Source organism: Grampus griseus (assembly GCF_964374135.1).
Source record: "Grampus griseus genome assembly, chromosome: 9".
NCBI classification, from domain to species: domain Eukaryota; kingdom Metazoa; phylum Chordata; class Mammalia; order Artiodactyla; family Delphinidae; genus Grampus; species Grampus griseus.
The window spans coordinates 28471148-28486771 of record NC_139003.1 but is presented as its reverse complement, the minus strand read 5'-3'; the positions used below and the strand labels follow the sequence as shown (position 1 = coordinate 28486771).

The following is a 15624-nucleotide window of genomic DNA, read 5'->3' as shown; positions in this document are numbered from 1 at the left end:
GAATATATCTATTTATACATGAATAAATAGATTGATTGATTCAGCCTGTGAATGGAGGCATGTGATTTTATGGGTTTATAACTTTCAATGGCCAATGTATATTGATCAGGTAACACATCTCAGAAATGGCCATGACCCCCATAAAATTGTATGTAAGTTACAATGTTTTTGATGTTCCCGCCCTTCTGATGGCTTCTCTTCCACACCTGGGCTGTTGCAAGGCCCTATTTTCCAAGGACTGAACCTCCTAAGCCTCCTATTCCATTGCCCTCCTCAGGACTATTAGATCCACTGATTTGGTCCTGCAAATCAGTTTTCCATTGCTATCACTAAGTCGTGTAGAATTGGTTTCCATCCTGCTCCCCATACAAACTTCAGCAGCAACTTGACTACTCTCTCATGGTGGCTTTTGTACCTTCCCAGGTAAATGACAGTACTTTTAACTGTGAGAATGGCATTAGCAGAAACCACAAGATCTACCTGCCCTTTTTATCAGAGTAACTTTGATTTCAACAGTGCCGTTGTTTCATGATCTAACTCAAAAAACTGACTAGTGGTGTGACTTTGGGGCCAAGTAAGAGGGGAGTTAGGGTAAATTTTGTTACTGTTGGGTTATTCTGGCAGTCTAGTGAGGTCGATTTGATCATCGAGACCTCCTAGAGCACCATACATGCCCCCGAGCAAACCTAGCTTCTAAACAGATAAAGTTCTTGGAAGCGTCTTTTGTGGTTACCTGTTGCTTAGTATTTCAGGTATAAGCTCCTCCACTAGGAAATCAAAGTTCCCAGGGTCTGACCCCACTCAATCTGCTCAAATTTAATTCATGTAGTTTTTATAGCATGAAACATCTGCTGCTTTTCTTCTTGTCTCCAACCCCTTTGACATCAATTGTTTTCCAGCCAGTCCTTCTGGATTAACTACACATCTCTAGGAAAATTTCTCTGCCTACTCTAGTCCATATTAAACACTTTCTCTGACCTTTCAGTGCATTTCTAGTTTATATACACACTTCTTGCTATGCAAGCAAAATTTTTCTTCCAAAGTGGAAACTCACATGAGCAATCATCAATCTTATAAAAGATCATAATTCTTATAAAAATTGCAGCATTTCTATTTTTATTCACAGGAAGAATAAGATCCAGGGTCACTTTCTTAATATTTATATGTATTCCTGAATAAACATTCTATATAGATTTGAAATTTATTACACGACTGTAATCAATTTCTGAAGCAACAGCAAATTGCATCATTAGGTCTGCATATTTAACTTAGTGTTCAGAGGCTGTGGATATTAGGGAGAACTGGTAGTAACACTCAAAATACATTCAGAACCCAATTTTGTATGTGATAAGCTTTCTTTAAAAATTTAAAGCTAAAATACTATTTTTGAGACAAGTACAGGACACAGGAGTACGCACTGTACAGATAACCTACATCAAATGATTGCTGAGAACACAGGGATAATTCCAGAACTTGACTTTCTGTGCCTTAGAGTGGACTCCTGAAAGGCGACAAACGGGGTCTTATGTAAGTATACAAATAGAAAGCACATAGAAACAAGCACGTACAACGCGACGTTTCCAGCTCTGAGGCAGTACAAGGCATGTGTTGTATCTCTTTTGTATATCCTGCAATCGAGCGATTAAAAAATCTTCCCTTGCGACTCTGTGCAAGGAGGCACTTGGGTAGTTCGGTGCGCCCAGAAGGACCACGGGAGAGTTGAAAGTTCCTCCCGGCAGCTGTGCACAGCAGGACAATTTGATTGGAGTCTGGGGCAGGGGCAGGGTCTGACTGGTCACAGTTAGGGCCAGAGATTATTGGCAGTCAACTGCCCTGAAGGAAATGTGGTCTGGAACTACTCTGGTGCTTTGGAAAATGGAAAGAAAGTGGAAAGGGGAACCCAGGTTACCCAGGCGACTCCACCACTTTCTGATTGTACACACTTAGCGTAGGCGGGCAGGAAAACAATCAAATGAAAAACATTTCCAGGGGTGAACTCCAAAGGTCAATCTCTGGCTGTGCGGGACAATGGGGGTCGGGCCTCCTCTTCCAAAGGGATGAAGGAGTCTTAATGAAGAGACATTTTCTCTACAAAGATTCTAAACCCCAGCGGGTTCCACAAACTCCGGGGCAGCGAAGCTACTAGCAGGGGGCCAGGGGGGAGGGGGGTCCCTCTGTGAGTCGCTACCCCGGGACCCGGCCCCCGAACGGCAGCCGCGCCCCTCCGCCCCCGCGCGCGGCGCCGCCGCCGCGCCGCGCCCCCGCCGAACCGCGGCGCGCACGGCTCGGCCCGAGCGCGCACCCGGCACACAGGCGCCGTGGCGCTCCGAGAGCTCAGACCGCGACCGTTGCGGGTCTGGGAGACCGAGTCCTGCCCGCCCGACATGCGCCTCGGCTAGCGGCTCCGGAGCCCGCGAGCACCAAGCGTCCTCCCCTAGGTTATTTCTGTCCTTTCTCTCTCTCCCTCTCTTCCTCTCTCCCTCTCTCTCTCTCCCTCTCTGTCTCTCTCTCTCTGTCTCTCTCTCTGTCTCTCTCTCTCTCTCTCTCTCACACACACACACGCACACACACACAGCCTCGCACCAGTCTGTACACTGGAGGAGAGAACATTTCCTTCGCGTCCCCTCCCTCTCCATTCAGACACGCCGAGGAGCCGCGCGGTGGGAGCCCCCGGATCGTCTGGAAATGCGAATCCTAAAGCGCTTTCTCGCCTGTATTCAGCTCCTCAGTGTTTGCCGCCTGGGTGAGTGTTAAGACCTCGGCGGGGTTTCCCCTGTGGGATCGTTTGGGACACGGGTGGGGGGGATTTCAGAGCTTTCGGTACTTGCTGCCGCGTCGCCGTGTAGCAAGGAGGCAAGAGGGACGGCGGACTGGGGAGCCCACCGTGTTGCGGCGGCACGACGGGGTGTCGGCAGCGTGGGAGAACGCGTCCCCTCCCCACCTCGCACCTCCGCCACAGTTCACCTGCCCGCGGGGATGCTGCTCCCGCGGCCAGGAGAGGGGGGCTTGCCCGTCACGCTTCTTGTACTCGCAGCTCTTCTCCTCTTTGCAAAGTGTGGAAAAGAGCCTTTTAGATATACATAAAAAGATAAATACACCCTTGGTGCGGGGCTACGTATTGTATCGCATTCTTGCTGTTTAGTTCATGCTACGGATATTTATGGGCTTGAATGAGGAATACACGTGTCTGATGCGAATTAAACACACACACACACACACACACACGCACACACACGCCCGAAAGGTAGTAACAGGAACAGGCACCAACCTGACTTTTCAGTGTTTTCAGTACTTTTAATTTAGTCACATTCAAGTCTGGGCAGTTACTTTAAAAAAAAGTTTCAATCAATTTCTGTCAACATTCTGCCACTGCTGCCAAAGTCAGAGGAGAGCTGCAGGTTGATATAGGTATTCAGGGATTCATCTTTTACCCACCACCTTCCAGGTTACACATGTAATACTGAAACTGTCTTCTGAAAGAGCCAGTTAGAATCTTTACCTGGGATGCAGATTCAACTGTTCAGGGCATTTTCTGGAAGGATTGTAAGACTGGATTTTTGTATTCTATTAAAGAAATGTCTTTTTATCCTTCATGAAGATGTTCTATTACAATGGCATATAATAGGTGTGGAGCCATTAACCCAAAAGTTAGAAAATGTACCTCCGTTTGTGAGCACACATATTTTACTCTTTACAGTTAGAGGATCCTAATAGATTGTTCATAATAAAGTAGATATTAACCTATATTTTTATCCAGTAGATGGTGCTGCTCTTGGCACAGTAACCTTTACAAAAAGAAATCATTTCTGTGTTGTAACTAATGGGCATTGCATTGCTATATGGTGATAATTGCCAATAGCCTGCCAGATATATGCACATAATTTAAATTCTAAAAGCTTTATGAAAGTGCTCAGAGATGGCATGATGCACACGGTTGACATTTACGACTTGCGAGGAATCTGGTCCTGGTTTTCTCTAAAACCATACAATTGATTCTGGAGAGGGGAAGACATTTTTTAAAAGTACTGTGGTCATCAAATACATACCTGTTGAATTTATGTTTCTGTTATAGATCTGTTTAATAACAAAGCCAGGTCCTCTTGGTACTTAGATTATTATCTCACTGTAATATAAAAATAAACCAGAGAATACTGATTTGCATGCCATCTAAACCACATTCCCTGAGTATATTGTGAAGTTTTAAAATTAATATATAATTTGCATGGCATACAATTCATCTTTTTAAATTGTTCAGTTCAGTGGGTTTTAGTATATTCACAAAGTTGTGCAACCATCACCCCTATCTAATTATAGGACATTTTAATCACCCCCAAAAGAAACTCCATGAACAGTCATTCCTCATTCTCTCTGACCCTACCCCTGACAATCACTAATCTACTTTCTTTTTCTATAGATGTGTCTATTGTGAGCATTTATATAAATAGAATTGTATGATACGTAGCCTCTGGTGTCTGGCTTCATTCACGTAGCATAATGTTTTCAAGATTCATCCATGTTGTAGCATGTATCAGTACTTCATTCCTTTTGGGTGGAATGCTATTCCATTTCAATACACCATGTTTTGCAAAGGCTTTTCTCAATAAAGCATTGTTAGTAGCCTGTTGCTTCGGGTTTATAGATTTCAGTTTATTGGACATTTTCTTTAATGTTTTGATGATGTAAAATTTAACTGGAAAGGATTAAATGAATTGTTTAAGAGTATTGCAAGCTTATGTGATGATATTGAATGTGAGCTTGTATTAGAACTCAGAATGTGGGTTTTTTGAGACTGGCAGGTGAATACTTTTGTATCCCTTCCCATTTGAACACAGTTGGCCTTTTACTTTGTTGCCTGCAGACTGACCTTGGCTACCTCAGATGGAATGAATACCTGATCTCAGATAGGACATTTTGAAAAACTGAGGCACATTATCTACCAATGAAAAATTCAGTCTCCACTTCAATTATTTTACTCTCAACATCTACTATTGTATTTGTGAATGTGTTTACTACTCATTCTCAGTGTCTTTGGAGCCAATGAGTTGAGCTGGCACATATAATAGATGCTCAGGAAAGGTCCGCCCACTGAGACTTACTGTGCAGGATGACAGCTCTGATACAATTTGAATGTTCGGCTGCCATCCTTACCATTATCCAGAAACAAGATGTAGAATTCACTAAGGTGTTCATTGTTAGCAATGTCATAATAACTTTATCACTTTTTGTATCCAAAATGTCCTGATTATTTTGAACTGGACATAAGGACCAATTGCTTCTTTCAAGTAACTCTCCAAACACAAAAATCCTCATTCGATTATTTGGAGTGAAACAAATTCTTCCTTTCCACATTACTGCTAGGGATCACTAGAAACTAAAGAGGAACATTATGGGTTTTTTGGGGGAGGGGGTTAAATCTATCTGTGAGTTCATCCATTTGGATCATCATATCAAGATTAGCCTGAAGCCTCAAATGTTTTTGCCAGAATTAGCTAGATCACAGTTCTTAAACTTTAGGGTACGTCAGAGGCACCAGGAGGGCTTGTTAAAGCACAGATTGTGGGGGCCACCCTGAAGAGTTTTGATTCAGTAGTTCTGGGGTGGGGCTGAGAATCTCAGTGTCTAACAAATTCCCAGGATATGCAGATGCTGCTGGTCTAGGCCCACATTTTGACAACTGCTGAGCTAGTTTGACATTTAAATGTCAATAAAGTTTCTGGCTTATTAACAAGATTTTACCATGGACTTGATTTCTGATACCTGACTTAATATTAATTTTAAAAATCACATGAGGAACACAACATTTAGTGTTATTCAGCTGAAGGAGATTCTTAATCAGAGGGGCAGAAAATAAAGATGACTCCAAGAGAATTCCCTAAGTGAATTTGAACCTTCTCTAAAATAATTGAGAGGTTTTCTGCTAGGTGGAGAACTAATGTAATGACTGTATAACTCTAGTTATTATTTAATTGTGACCCACTGAACAGGTAATGGGAAAATCAGCAGTGGCTTCCTGTAAGGAGGCTTAAGTATGAGTCATAGAGGAGAGGTAGGTGTTTTAAGAGCTTTTAAGGAGGAATAGTTTCTTTCAACTAATGAGAATTCAGGATCCTTTTTTTTTCTTTTTCTGAATTTTATTTTATTTACTTTTTTATAAGCAGGTTCTTATTAGTTATCCATTTTATACATATTAGTGTGTATATGTCAATTTCAGGATCTCTGAATTGAGTTACAGTCATGCAAGGTACACTGAACTAATATGTTTAAATATTACTGTTAAATTTGTAATGAATCAAATTCTGAACTTTTAAGTCATGTATTATTGCTTTAAAGGACACATTAACTACAAATTATACCCAATTCCTCTGCAAGAATTAACTGCTTAATTTATCTTGAGTATGGAATCAGTAGAATCCAGTATGTTGTGACTCTCAGCTTGGTCTGTTTACCTTCCGAAGACAAATTGTAACCAGGAATAGAAAATACTCATGCCTTTTTCCCCCAAATAATAACTAGTCTCCATTCAGAAAATTAATTACTTTTGATTTGCAGAATAGAAATTTTCTTTATTTCATCTCTCTCTCCTTTTTATGTAGACTATAGCTGCTTCCACTCAGGGAAGTTTGCCAGGATAAATCATTTCATTGATTAATTTATGCTGTCATGTCTGCATGAGACATTTGGGAACTTGTTGAAAATTTCTTGTGGGAATTTTGCTTCCGGCAAAAATTCAGGTTTTTCTGGAAGCATGCGCTGCATTTCCTCATTCCCCTGACTCCAAGGAGATTTGAGTTTTGTCTAACCTGGTAGCGTTGCTTGACCACTCATTTGCCAACTGTTTAGACTGTAGTATGGAAATGGAACCCCCTCATTCAGGACCAGAGGACCTCAGAGGAAGGCCTTGATTAAGAAGATGAGCTTGTGTTTTGTTTCCATTTACCATCTACTCAGTGCTTGCCAGGTGCAGACCCACTGCTGGGCATTTTATGTACATTTTCTCACTTCATTCTCCCCAAAAGTGTTTCAGATAGGTGTTTCATTTTACACATGTTTCAGCTGAGGGAACTGAGGCACAGAGAAGTTAGATGACTTACCTAAAATCGCACAGCCTGTTTCAGTCTATGTGTTCCTTCTGACTCTCAAGCCTGAGCCTTTTCCTCCTTTCATTCCTGGGAGATGAATTTGCTGTTTGGAATATGCTAGCTCGTTTCACATGAGATGTGACGCTACATTTCACGTTCCCATTTGCTTTCTTGCAGATATCCATTCATGATTTTTCCCATGTGCTCCCATATTACTTTTTCCCCCTTTTCTTTTTTAAAAAAATTAAGGCATAATTTATCTTTTCTAGTGTACCATCTGGAAAGTTTTGACAAATACATATAGTCAGGTAACAACCACCATGATCCAGATATAGAACATTCCCATCCGTACTGTTTTAACTCTCTTCCGTTACAGGTTTCCTAAGTGCCCAGCATCTGCTAGGCACTAATAATTAAGCAGTGCATCAACATACAGAGTCCTAATACTCATGATGCCTGCAATCCAGCTGATCTGAATCATTCCCCACATTGAAACCTGCTTTAAATCTCACTTTGAAGGTGTTTTCTTCTTTTAGAACTAGTTGAAAATAACAGTCTTTCCCAAATATATCTTAATGTGTTAAGTATCTTAACTTTTAAATATTTTTAAATGTTTCCCACTTCATCAAGAAGGCCATTGGTAAAAGTCAGAACCAATTTAAACATGACATATGTACGTTACGATTGTGCTTTAACTTTTAGTGTCTTGTTGGGAGTAATTCCTGGCAGCAACCACAGGTTACAGAAGGAAACCAGTTTTTACCTGTGTTTTTAATTCTTCAGAGGCATGTATAACATATGTATAGGAATTAAGGGAAAAATTATTTGATCATATGGCAGTCTTAAAACACTTAGATTTTAGAACTGTGCTGTGCAGTGCCACGGCCACTAGGCATATGTGGCTATTTAATTTCAAATTTATTTAATACATTGATTCAGTTCCTCATTCACACCAGTCATATTTCAAGTGCTCAGTCGGCACATGTGACTAGTGGCTGCTGCATGGGGCAGTGCACACATAGAACATTTATATCACTGGAGAAAGTCTATTAAACAGTGCTGTTTTAGAATCAAAAGCTGATAAAGTATTGATTGATAGTACTGATGAGAACTCAACTCAACTAAAAAGACTCCTAGAGTCATTAAAATTATTTGAAGTATCGATGTATGTTGGTTATTTTTGGCCTGTGTTGTGTCAGCCATACAAAAATCACAGAGATGTTCTGGTGGCCTGAGGTAGAGCAGCAATAGATGAAGAAAGTTAAATGGCCACTTTGTGGCCTTTTAGAGACTGGGGCTGAATGGATGAGATTAGCTCTGGTCCAGGAGTGAGAGCTCCCACAACTCATTTTCTGTACCTGTTCTAGCATTCACTGTGTTGCTTTGCAATGTCTCTGTCTCTCTCCCCAATTAGACAAGTTCCTTGAGGGCAAAGACTGTATTTCATTCAACCTTGGACTTAGCATTCTTGGACTTAGCACCTGTAGTAGGTGCTTAATAAATCTTTAATACAGTACTGTGAAGATTCTTAGATAGCAGTAGGTTTTTGCTGTTGCGATCAGCCAGTTTATTCTGGCCTTTCCTTCTTTTGATTCTAATCTCAATTCGAGAGTTCGGTCACCATTGACCTCTAGCCATCCATCTTTAATGCCACTTCTGGCACCAGACCTTTGCTTTCTTTGATTCTCCCAGAAATGCACTTAAGCATCACCTAGATCCTATCTGTGCATGAAAAATATAGTCCCCATGATAGCTACTGCATATGTAGTGGCAGGAGCAGTTTTGAGTGAACATTTAATTCTAGTTGAGTTGGCAGCCATGAAGCTCGGATATGTCCCGGGGGCAGGGCATTAAGCCAGTGTGTATGTGTGTATATAAGTGCACGTGCACATGCAAGCATGCTTCCCTGTTAGGGAGAAGAGGGCGGTGGGCGTGGGGGATGGTCAGTAATGATAAATGAAGTATCTTGATACCACGAAGACAGCATTTTTAGTCAATCAGAAGCCATCATGTTAGATTAAGTGCTCTGTAGTCAAGCTGGCCGTAAGAGGTAGTGGCCCAAGTCAGTTCTGGAAAGCAGATAAATGACAGGAAGTGCCGTTACATTATGTGGATATTCATGCTTTTGGAATTTGTCTGAAGTTTTATCATTAATCTCAGAGATGAGGTACTGCATGTGGCTCAGCCCTGCCCATAGCGGATGTTCAGCAAATATTTGAATTTAATTAAATTCAGATGGAACAGGGCAGGGGATGAGTTAGAAATTTTCACAGGAGTTAAAAACAGAAACAAGATTTGCTCTTCGATTAGGATCTTTGCTTTATTTTCTTCTCACTTACCTTCCTTTCTTTTATTGGTTTCTATTTCCTTTTCACCTCACTTCCTTTAATCACGAGTTTAAGATTTTAAAAATATTCAAAATTGCTCAGCATTGTGATGAAGATTATGATAGGAAGAAGACTGACACTATTTGATACCATTATTTTAAAATATTTTTGATGTGTTAATATAATTTGGGGAGCTTTGTAGTTAACATAATTTTAAAAGTATGTGTTAACATATCTTTCTGCCTAAAAATTCTAATGTGTTAAAATGGGCAGATTATCTTTTTTTTTTTTTTTGCTTCTGATACTTATGTAGATATTAGAGTAAATGTGGTTATTCAGAGTCCTGGTTAATGTGAACTTTCTGGTTTCATTCAATAAGCATGCATTAATTTATGTACACATTGACAAAAGATACATTTTTTACAAATTCCTTGGAAATATAGTCTTTATACATTCGGAAAGAATAATTTATTAATTAGCAAGAAAGAAGGATTTTCTGTTAAAATATTCATAACAATGTCCACAGGTACCTTCCTATTCTTGCAGCATCATTCTATCCTTTTTCTCTGTCTTCCCCATCTACTCCATAATTTTTCTGTTCTTTCACTGTCACTGACTGACTGCTTATTTCTTGATGTCTAGAGCTCTAACATATTTACTTAAAGATGGGTCTTGATACTAGGCCTTTCCTCTGAACTGGTTAACTCAGTACCTTGAGTAGGAATAAAAGAAAATGTTGCTGTTTAAAATGACCTCTTTTTGCAGAGATCCTGGTCACCACCAGAGTCCTGCTTGTGTGCTTGGAATAACAGAATGCTGGCCAGATATAAGGAACTTTCTGGGTTTTCTCAAAGTTTTCAGTCACCTGGTCATCAGATTAAAAATATTCCTGTAATGATGTTTTTGCCTTTGCATTTTGACACATTTTCTTGAATAGGGTAATAAGGGTGGCATCTCACCTGGCACACAGAATTGTGCAGAATCTTGGTCTGCCCACTGGTGTGTTCTGCACACGTGATATCCTTGTCATGTTTGTTTCAGTGTGAAATTAGGTTGATAACCATTGATCTCGGTCAGTGGTTCTCAATCCTGGCTGCACTTTAAAATTATCTAGTGTTGTGGATTGAATGTTTGTATCCGCCCAGCATTCCTATGTTGAAGTCCTAACCCCCAATGTGATGGTACTTAGAGGTGGGACCTTGGGGAGGTAATTAGTTTTAGATGAAATCATGAAAGTGGAATCACCTTGATGGGATTAATGTCCTTATAAGAAGAGAAGGAGAGACCAGAACTCTATTTCTTTCTTTTCTGATGTGAAAACACAGAGGGAAGGCAGATGTCTGTAAGCCAGGAAGAGTGTTTTCTCCAGGAACCAAATCTGCTAGCCCCTGGATCTTGGACTTCTCAGTCTCTAAAACTGTGAGAATAAATGTTTAAGCCATCCAGTCTATGGTATTGTTTTTATAGCAGCCTGAGTTGACTATATACCAGGGGAAATTTTAAAACATACTGATGTCTGGGCCCTACCCTGGATCAAGTACATGTGTGGGTGTGGGCCCCAGACGTGAACATTTTCTTAAAACTCCCCAGGTGATTACAGAGTACAGCCACCATTTAAAACAACAGATCTAGGTCAGCCTTGTGATACTACTAATCTTAGTTCATTTTTCTTAAGGTAGATATATTGGCAAGTTTCATGCCATTCTAAAACAAAGCTAGTACCACAGGACAAAGGCCCTGGAAAACTTCCCATCCCTCTCTCCTCTTCTTAAGGCAGTTTCAGTTTCAGGGTAACCCTAGAAGGAGGAGTATGGACTATAATGGTTGACCTCATAGTCTTTGAAAGCCAGAGGAACTTCAGGAGGCCAGACAGTCTTGGAGTTGGTCCAAAGATTCAAGTCTATCAGCAGATGGGAGGATTACTGAACCACTCTGAGATGGGAGACACAAGTGCATTTATCAGGACATGGGCACATAATATCTTTTGTTTTGTCAACGATACATATTCTTACTGTTCCCTTGTCTTGTTTATTTTCTTTCTCCATGCATAATTTGTTCTAGTCATAGTTATTATTTTCTGTTATGTAGTAGATACAAGATTTAGCTGTATTTTTTCATTTCAGCAATTTATTGTGTGTGTGTGTGTTTAAAATTACATTTTCATTATTGACCAGGTGTTGGCTATTTGTTTTTACTGTATTTGAAAAGCACTAATAGCTCCGCTTAAAAGTTAACAAAGAACTTTTTTAGATGGCCCAAACAACTATTTTAATATTCTTAATCATTAAATAGTGAGAACACAAGCACACAATTCACTAACTCTTTATTGAGCACCTTGTTTGTGATAAGTATTCTCCTAGAGAGAATATTCCTCTAGTGGTCTGCTAAGCCTTTGCAAGAGAGAAAGATCCATACATAAGTAGCTCTCATACATGGCAGAGTTTGCAGAACATGAAAGCGTGAGTTGTGAGTAGGCTAAATTCACCTCTGGGAACATTTCTAAGAGGAGATGGGTTGGATGGAGCCCCTGGATGGAGGAGGGTAGGTCTTCAAGGGCCACTGTTGAGGGGAAGGGTATTAGTGGCAAAAAAGATGGCATACACAGAAGCAAGGAATAAGATTGAGAATGTGGTGTTTAGAGGGAGGAAAAAAATTAGGAGGGGTTTGTATTAGTGGAAAAGTTTCAAATAGTAGGTAGGATTTCCAATGGCTAATTGAAGGGTTTGGAGTTTGGAATTTATCCAGTATATTGTGGAGAGCTAGTGGAGGGTTTTGAGCCGTGGAATGATCTCTTTACTTTAGGAAGGTAACTCCAGTATATCAGAGTGTAGGATGGATTGGAGCAGAGTGAGACTGGGAATCAGGAAGCTCAGTTAAAAGGCTATTACACTGTGTCAAAGTGGAAATTTGATAGATCATTTGGAGGTATAATAATACCATCCTCTTTAAATAGTACTTTAATGTTTAAAAGTATTTTCAAATACATTGCCTCATATGATATAAATGTAATTAGTATAATTGCTAGGACTCGGTGCCATTCTCTGGAGAGTGAGTCATTGGTGGTCCTCAAGGGAACGTCCTCCCTGGGAAGATGAAGATGTAGCAAGGACTGTATAGAGTCAGAGAAATATCCAGGAAGGAAAAGTGGAGGCAGCAAATACATACAGAATTTGATAATTAGAAGGGAAGAAAAGAAGGAAGGTAGCATGAAGACCGCTTATGTATTGAATGGTAGGACTCCAAATTTGTTACCTCAAGACATAGGAATTGACGGTAAACATTTCCTCTGAACTATTAACTCAATGCCTTGAGAAGTAACAAGAAGAAATGTTGCTGCTTAAAATGATCTATCTTTTTTGATTTTAGTAGAGATCGTAGTCACAACTCTTAAAAAAAGCTTTTCTGTTTTCTTAAGAATAGGAAGGATTTGAGTATATTCACAGTGTCGGGTTAATTTTATCAAGTCTTATCAAAACTCTTTACTTCATTCACCTTGAAAATCCTTGTATTTGTCTTTTTAAAAATGAGCACAGGTATATTGGACATTTCAGTCAGCTGTCTGCCAATAAGTAGGCTTTCTTAATATCCATGATTTCAGATTGCTTGAAGGCCATCATATTCCTACCACATTAGCTAATATCTTTGTATATTGCTTGCAGCTTGTGTTTTACATAAAAACAGTGCAATGGAAGATGATCCATAGAATAGGCTTCCCAGAATTTGTTTTAAAATTGACTTTAGCAAGTTTTTCTTTTAATTCATGAAAAATACAATAGGATTTTATCTACTGTTTGTCTCTTAAGATATATTAAGGATGCACAAAGTTGTAAATTAATGAATCATTAAGTTTCCGAAAGGGATAAAGTGGCAGCTGTCAAGGATAGAAATGTAAGCATATTTTCTTGTGTAATGAAGAAACATAGCTATATTATGCTATATGAGTTGGATGCAAGACTTTTGTATTTAAGAAGTATGACTGAATGAATTCTTCATGAGTGATACTTGGTTATGGTCAAGTTTCCTTGGATGGTTTTCAGAGTGGGGAAATAACATGTAATATGCATATATAGAAAATATATTTATATAAGTACTTTATATATAAATATATGTGATACGCATATATTATATATTGTGTAGATATGCATATATGTACACAATAAATAAATAAGTATACATATATATATATATCTCCATGTATTCCTGCTTCGCAAAACTGATATTGCCTTATTTTGAGCATTAAAAGATTACATCCTATGGGAAAATCATTAAGTTTAATGATGGGAATTGTCCTGGATATTATCAGCCTGACTTTTCCTGCCTCCAGCATAAAGAAAGGAGAGGAAGAAGGTCTGCCTTTTCCTGTGACCTGAATACAGTGCTGTTCTTCACCAAAGGGCTTGAGTCCGGTTGAGATCAATGGAACTCGTTTTACCAGGTCCTCATTGAACAGCCACTGTGTGCTTATCACTGTGCTTGACTTTAATAGTTTTTCTCTTTGAGGAGTTCATCTGGTTACAGATGTAAAATGAACCCTGGTGGGAGCATACCAGAATAGAGAATAATGAAATACATGTTAGATTGTATAAATCAGATTTTAAGTCTGTGGAAAGTCATAGAAAAAGAGACAAAATGAAGATGTGAATTCATTTTAAAAAATGTCTCTGTGAGCATATGAGCAGCAGTTCTTCTTTTTGAACGTGGAGTGTTTACTGTTTCATTCAGTAATTTAAGCATCGTTTGTGTCCTCTTCCATATTCTACCCTGCCACATTCAAAATGATAGTGTAAGTAGCAAAATATATGGACAAAATGTGCAGGTTAAAGCACTCTTCTTGTATGTTCTGTTTAACACGCACTTACTGCTGAGAAAATGCCACATAATTTCCATAGTTAAGTCTGTCCCAATTTGAGACTAAATTTTTGGTGGTGGCAGCTGCTATTTTGTGACAAAGGTAAACTCTTGGTGCTAAAATTTCAAAGAATGAGTTGATATGCATATGATTCTTGCTAGAAGTCTATCAGAATGGGGCAAGAATTTTGGACATAGATAGCAATGCTGTCTGCAAAACGGGTTCCTGGAAAGAAGCACAAAGAATGAAATCATTTTTAATTAGCCAGTATAGCTAGTACATATTGCCCTTAAATCCTTTACAATACAGCACAATCTGGGCATCATCCATCTCACAAGAGAATATCCCATAATGCTTCTCTCTTGCCTGTGATTGCAACTTATTTTCTTCCTAACTTTTCATTGTATTTTAGCTATTTAGTATTCTTGGCAGAAGTCAAGAACACACAAGATGCTTCTTTGTTCCTCAATAATGTATTCAGAATTTTACACCAACCCCTCCACCCCCTCCCAAAACAATTAAACATCCGCATGGAAGTATTCCTGTTCTCTACTGGTGGGAGCTTTTCAAGGTGGCTGGTTTCTCCTCTCCCCCCTCTCCTCGCCCCCCCCACATCTCCACATTTTAAAATTAGAATTTTACAGTGTCTATTTGAAAAAATAAAACAACTGTTAGTTTTTACAAACATGATGAGAGATTAAGTTATATTAGACACAATGGCATTCAGGCAAGTGAAGATAAGAAAACACTTAGCCAAATAATCTCTCTGCTAATGATAACGGCATATAAACCCTTTCACTGTGAGATGGGTTGGGTCTTCTCTGAATACTGGCAGAGAACGTGTACTTCCACGTAGTGAGTTTTCCCTTTTAAATACATGGGGAGTGCTGACTTTTTTCGATGTGAGGCTTTGACACTGTAGTACACAGTCTGCTGGAGATTTGTTTGGGTGATTGCATTACTGGAGAAAACTCACTGAAAGTAGGTCATCAAGAAAAGATTGATATAGACTTTTCTGTGTGGAAGTAATTATGCTTGTTTATTGCATTGTGCTACATTCTGCTACATATGCCAGACTATGCAAGTGCCAATGAGAAAATATGTTCACATAATCTCACTTAGGATTTGTAGCCTGGAGTTTAAGTTGCCACTGATTAAACTTCTCAGGATTCTTATACAGTATCCAATAATAAAGAGTGAAAAGTTCTTTGCATATTGCATATTTTCTTGCTCCATCACTTATAAATCCCAAACACATATTAGTTGGTCAAAACACATCTGGAACGTTCCACTATATTAAATCTCTCTCTCAGGCACGCACACACACACACACACGCACACACACACACACACACACACACACACACGA

At 39.5% G+C, this 15624-nt stretch overlaps 1 protein-coding gene across 6 annotated transcripts in view; it reads left to right on the top strand.

Annotated features, from left to right (window-relative positions):
• Positions 1-2582: 2582 nt before the first annotated feature.
• Positions 2583-15624, top strand: part of PTPRZ1 (protein tyrosine phosphatase receptor type Z1) — a 163177-nt gene continuing 150135 nt past the window's right edge. For all 6 annotated transcript variants that reach the window (XM_082661905.1, XM_082661906.1, XM_082661903.1 and 3 more), the window contains exon 1: positions 2583-2743. In XM_082661905.1, coding sequence (XP_082518031.1) covers positions 2686-2743 — 58 coding nt within the window. In that variant the 5' untranslated portion in view covers positions 2583-2685. The remainder of the gene's footprint in view (positions 2744-15624) is intronic.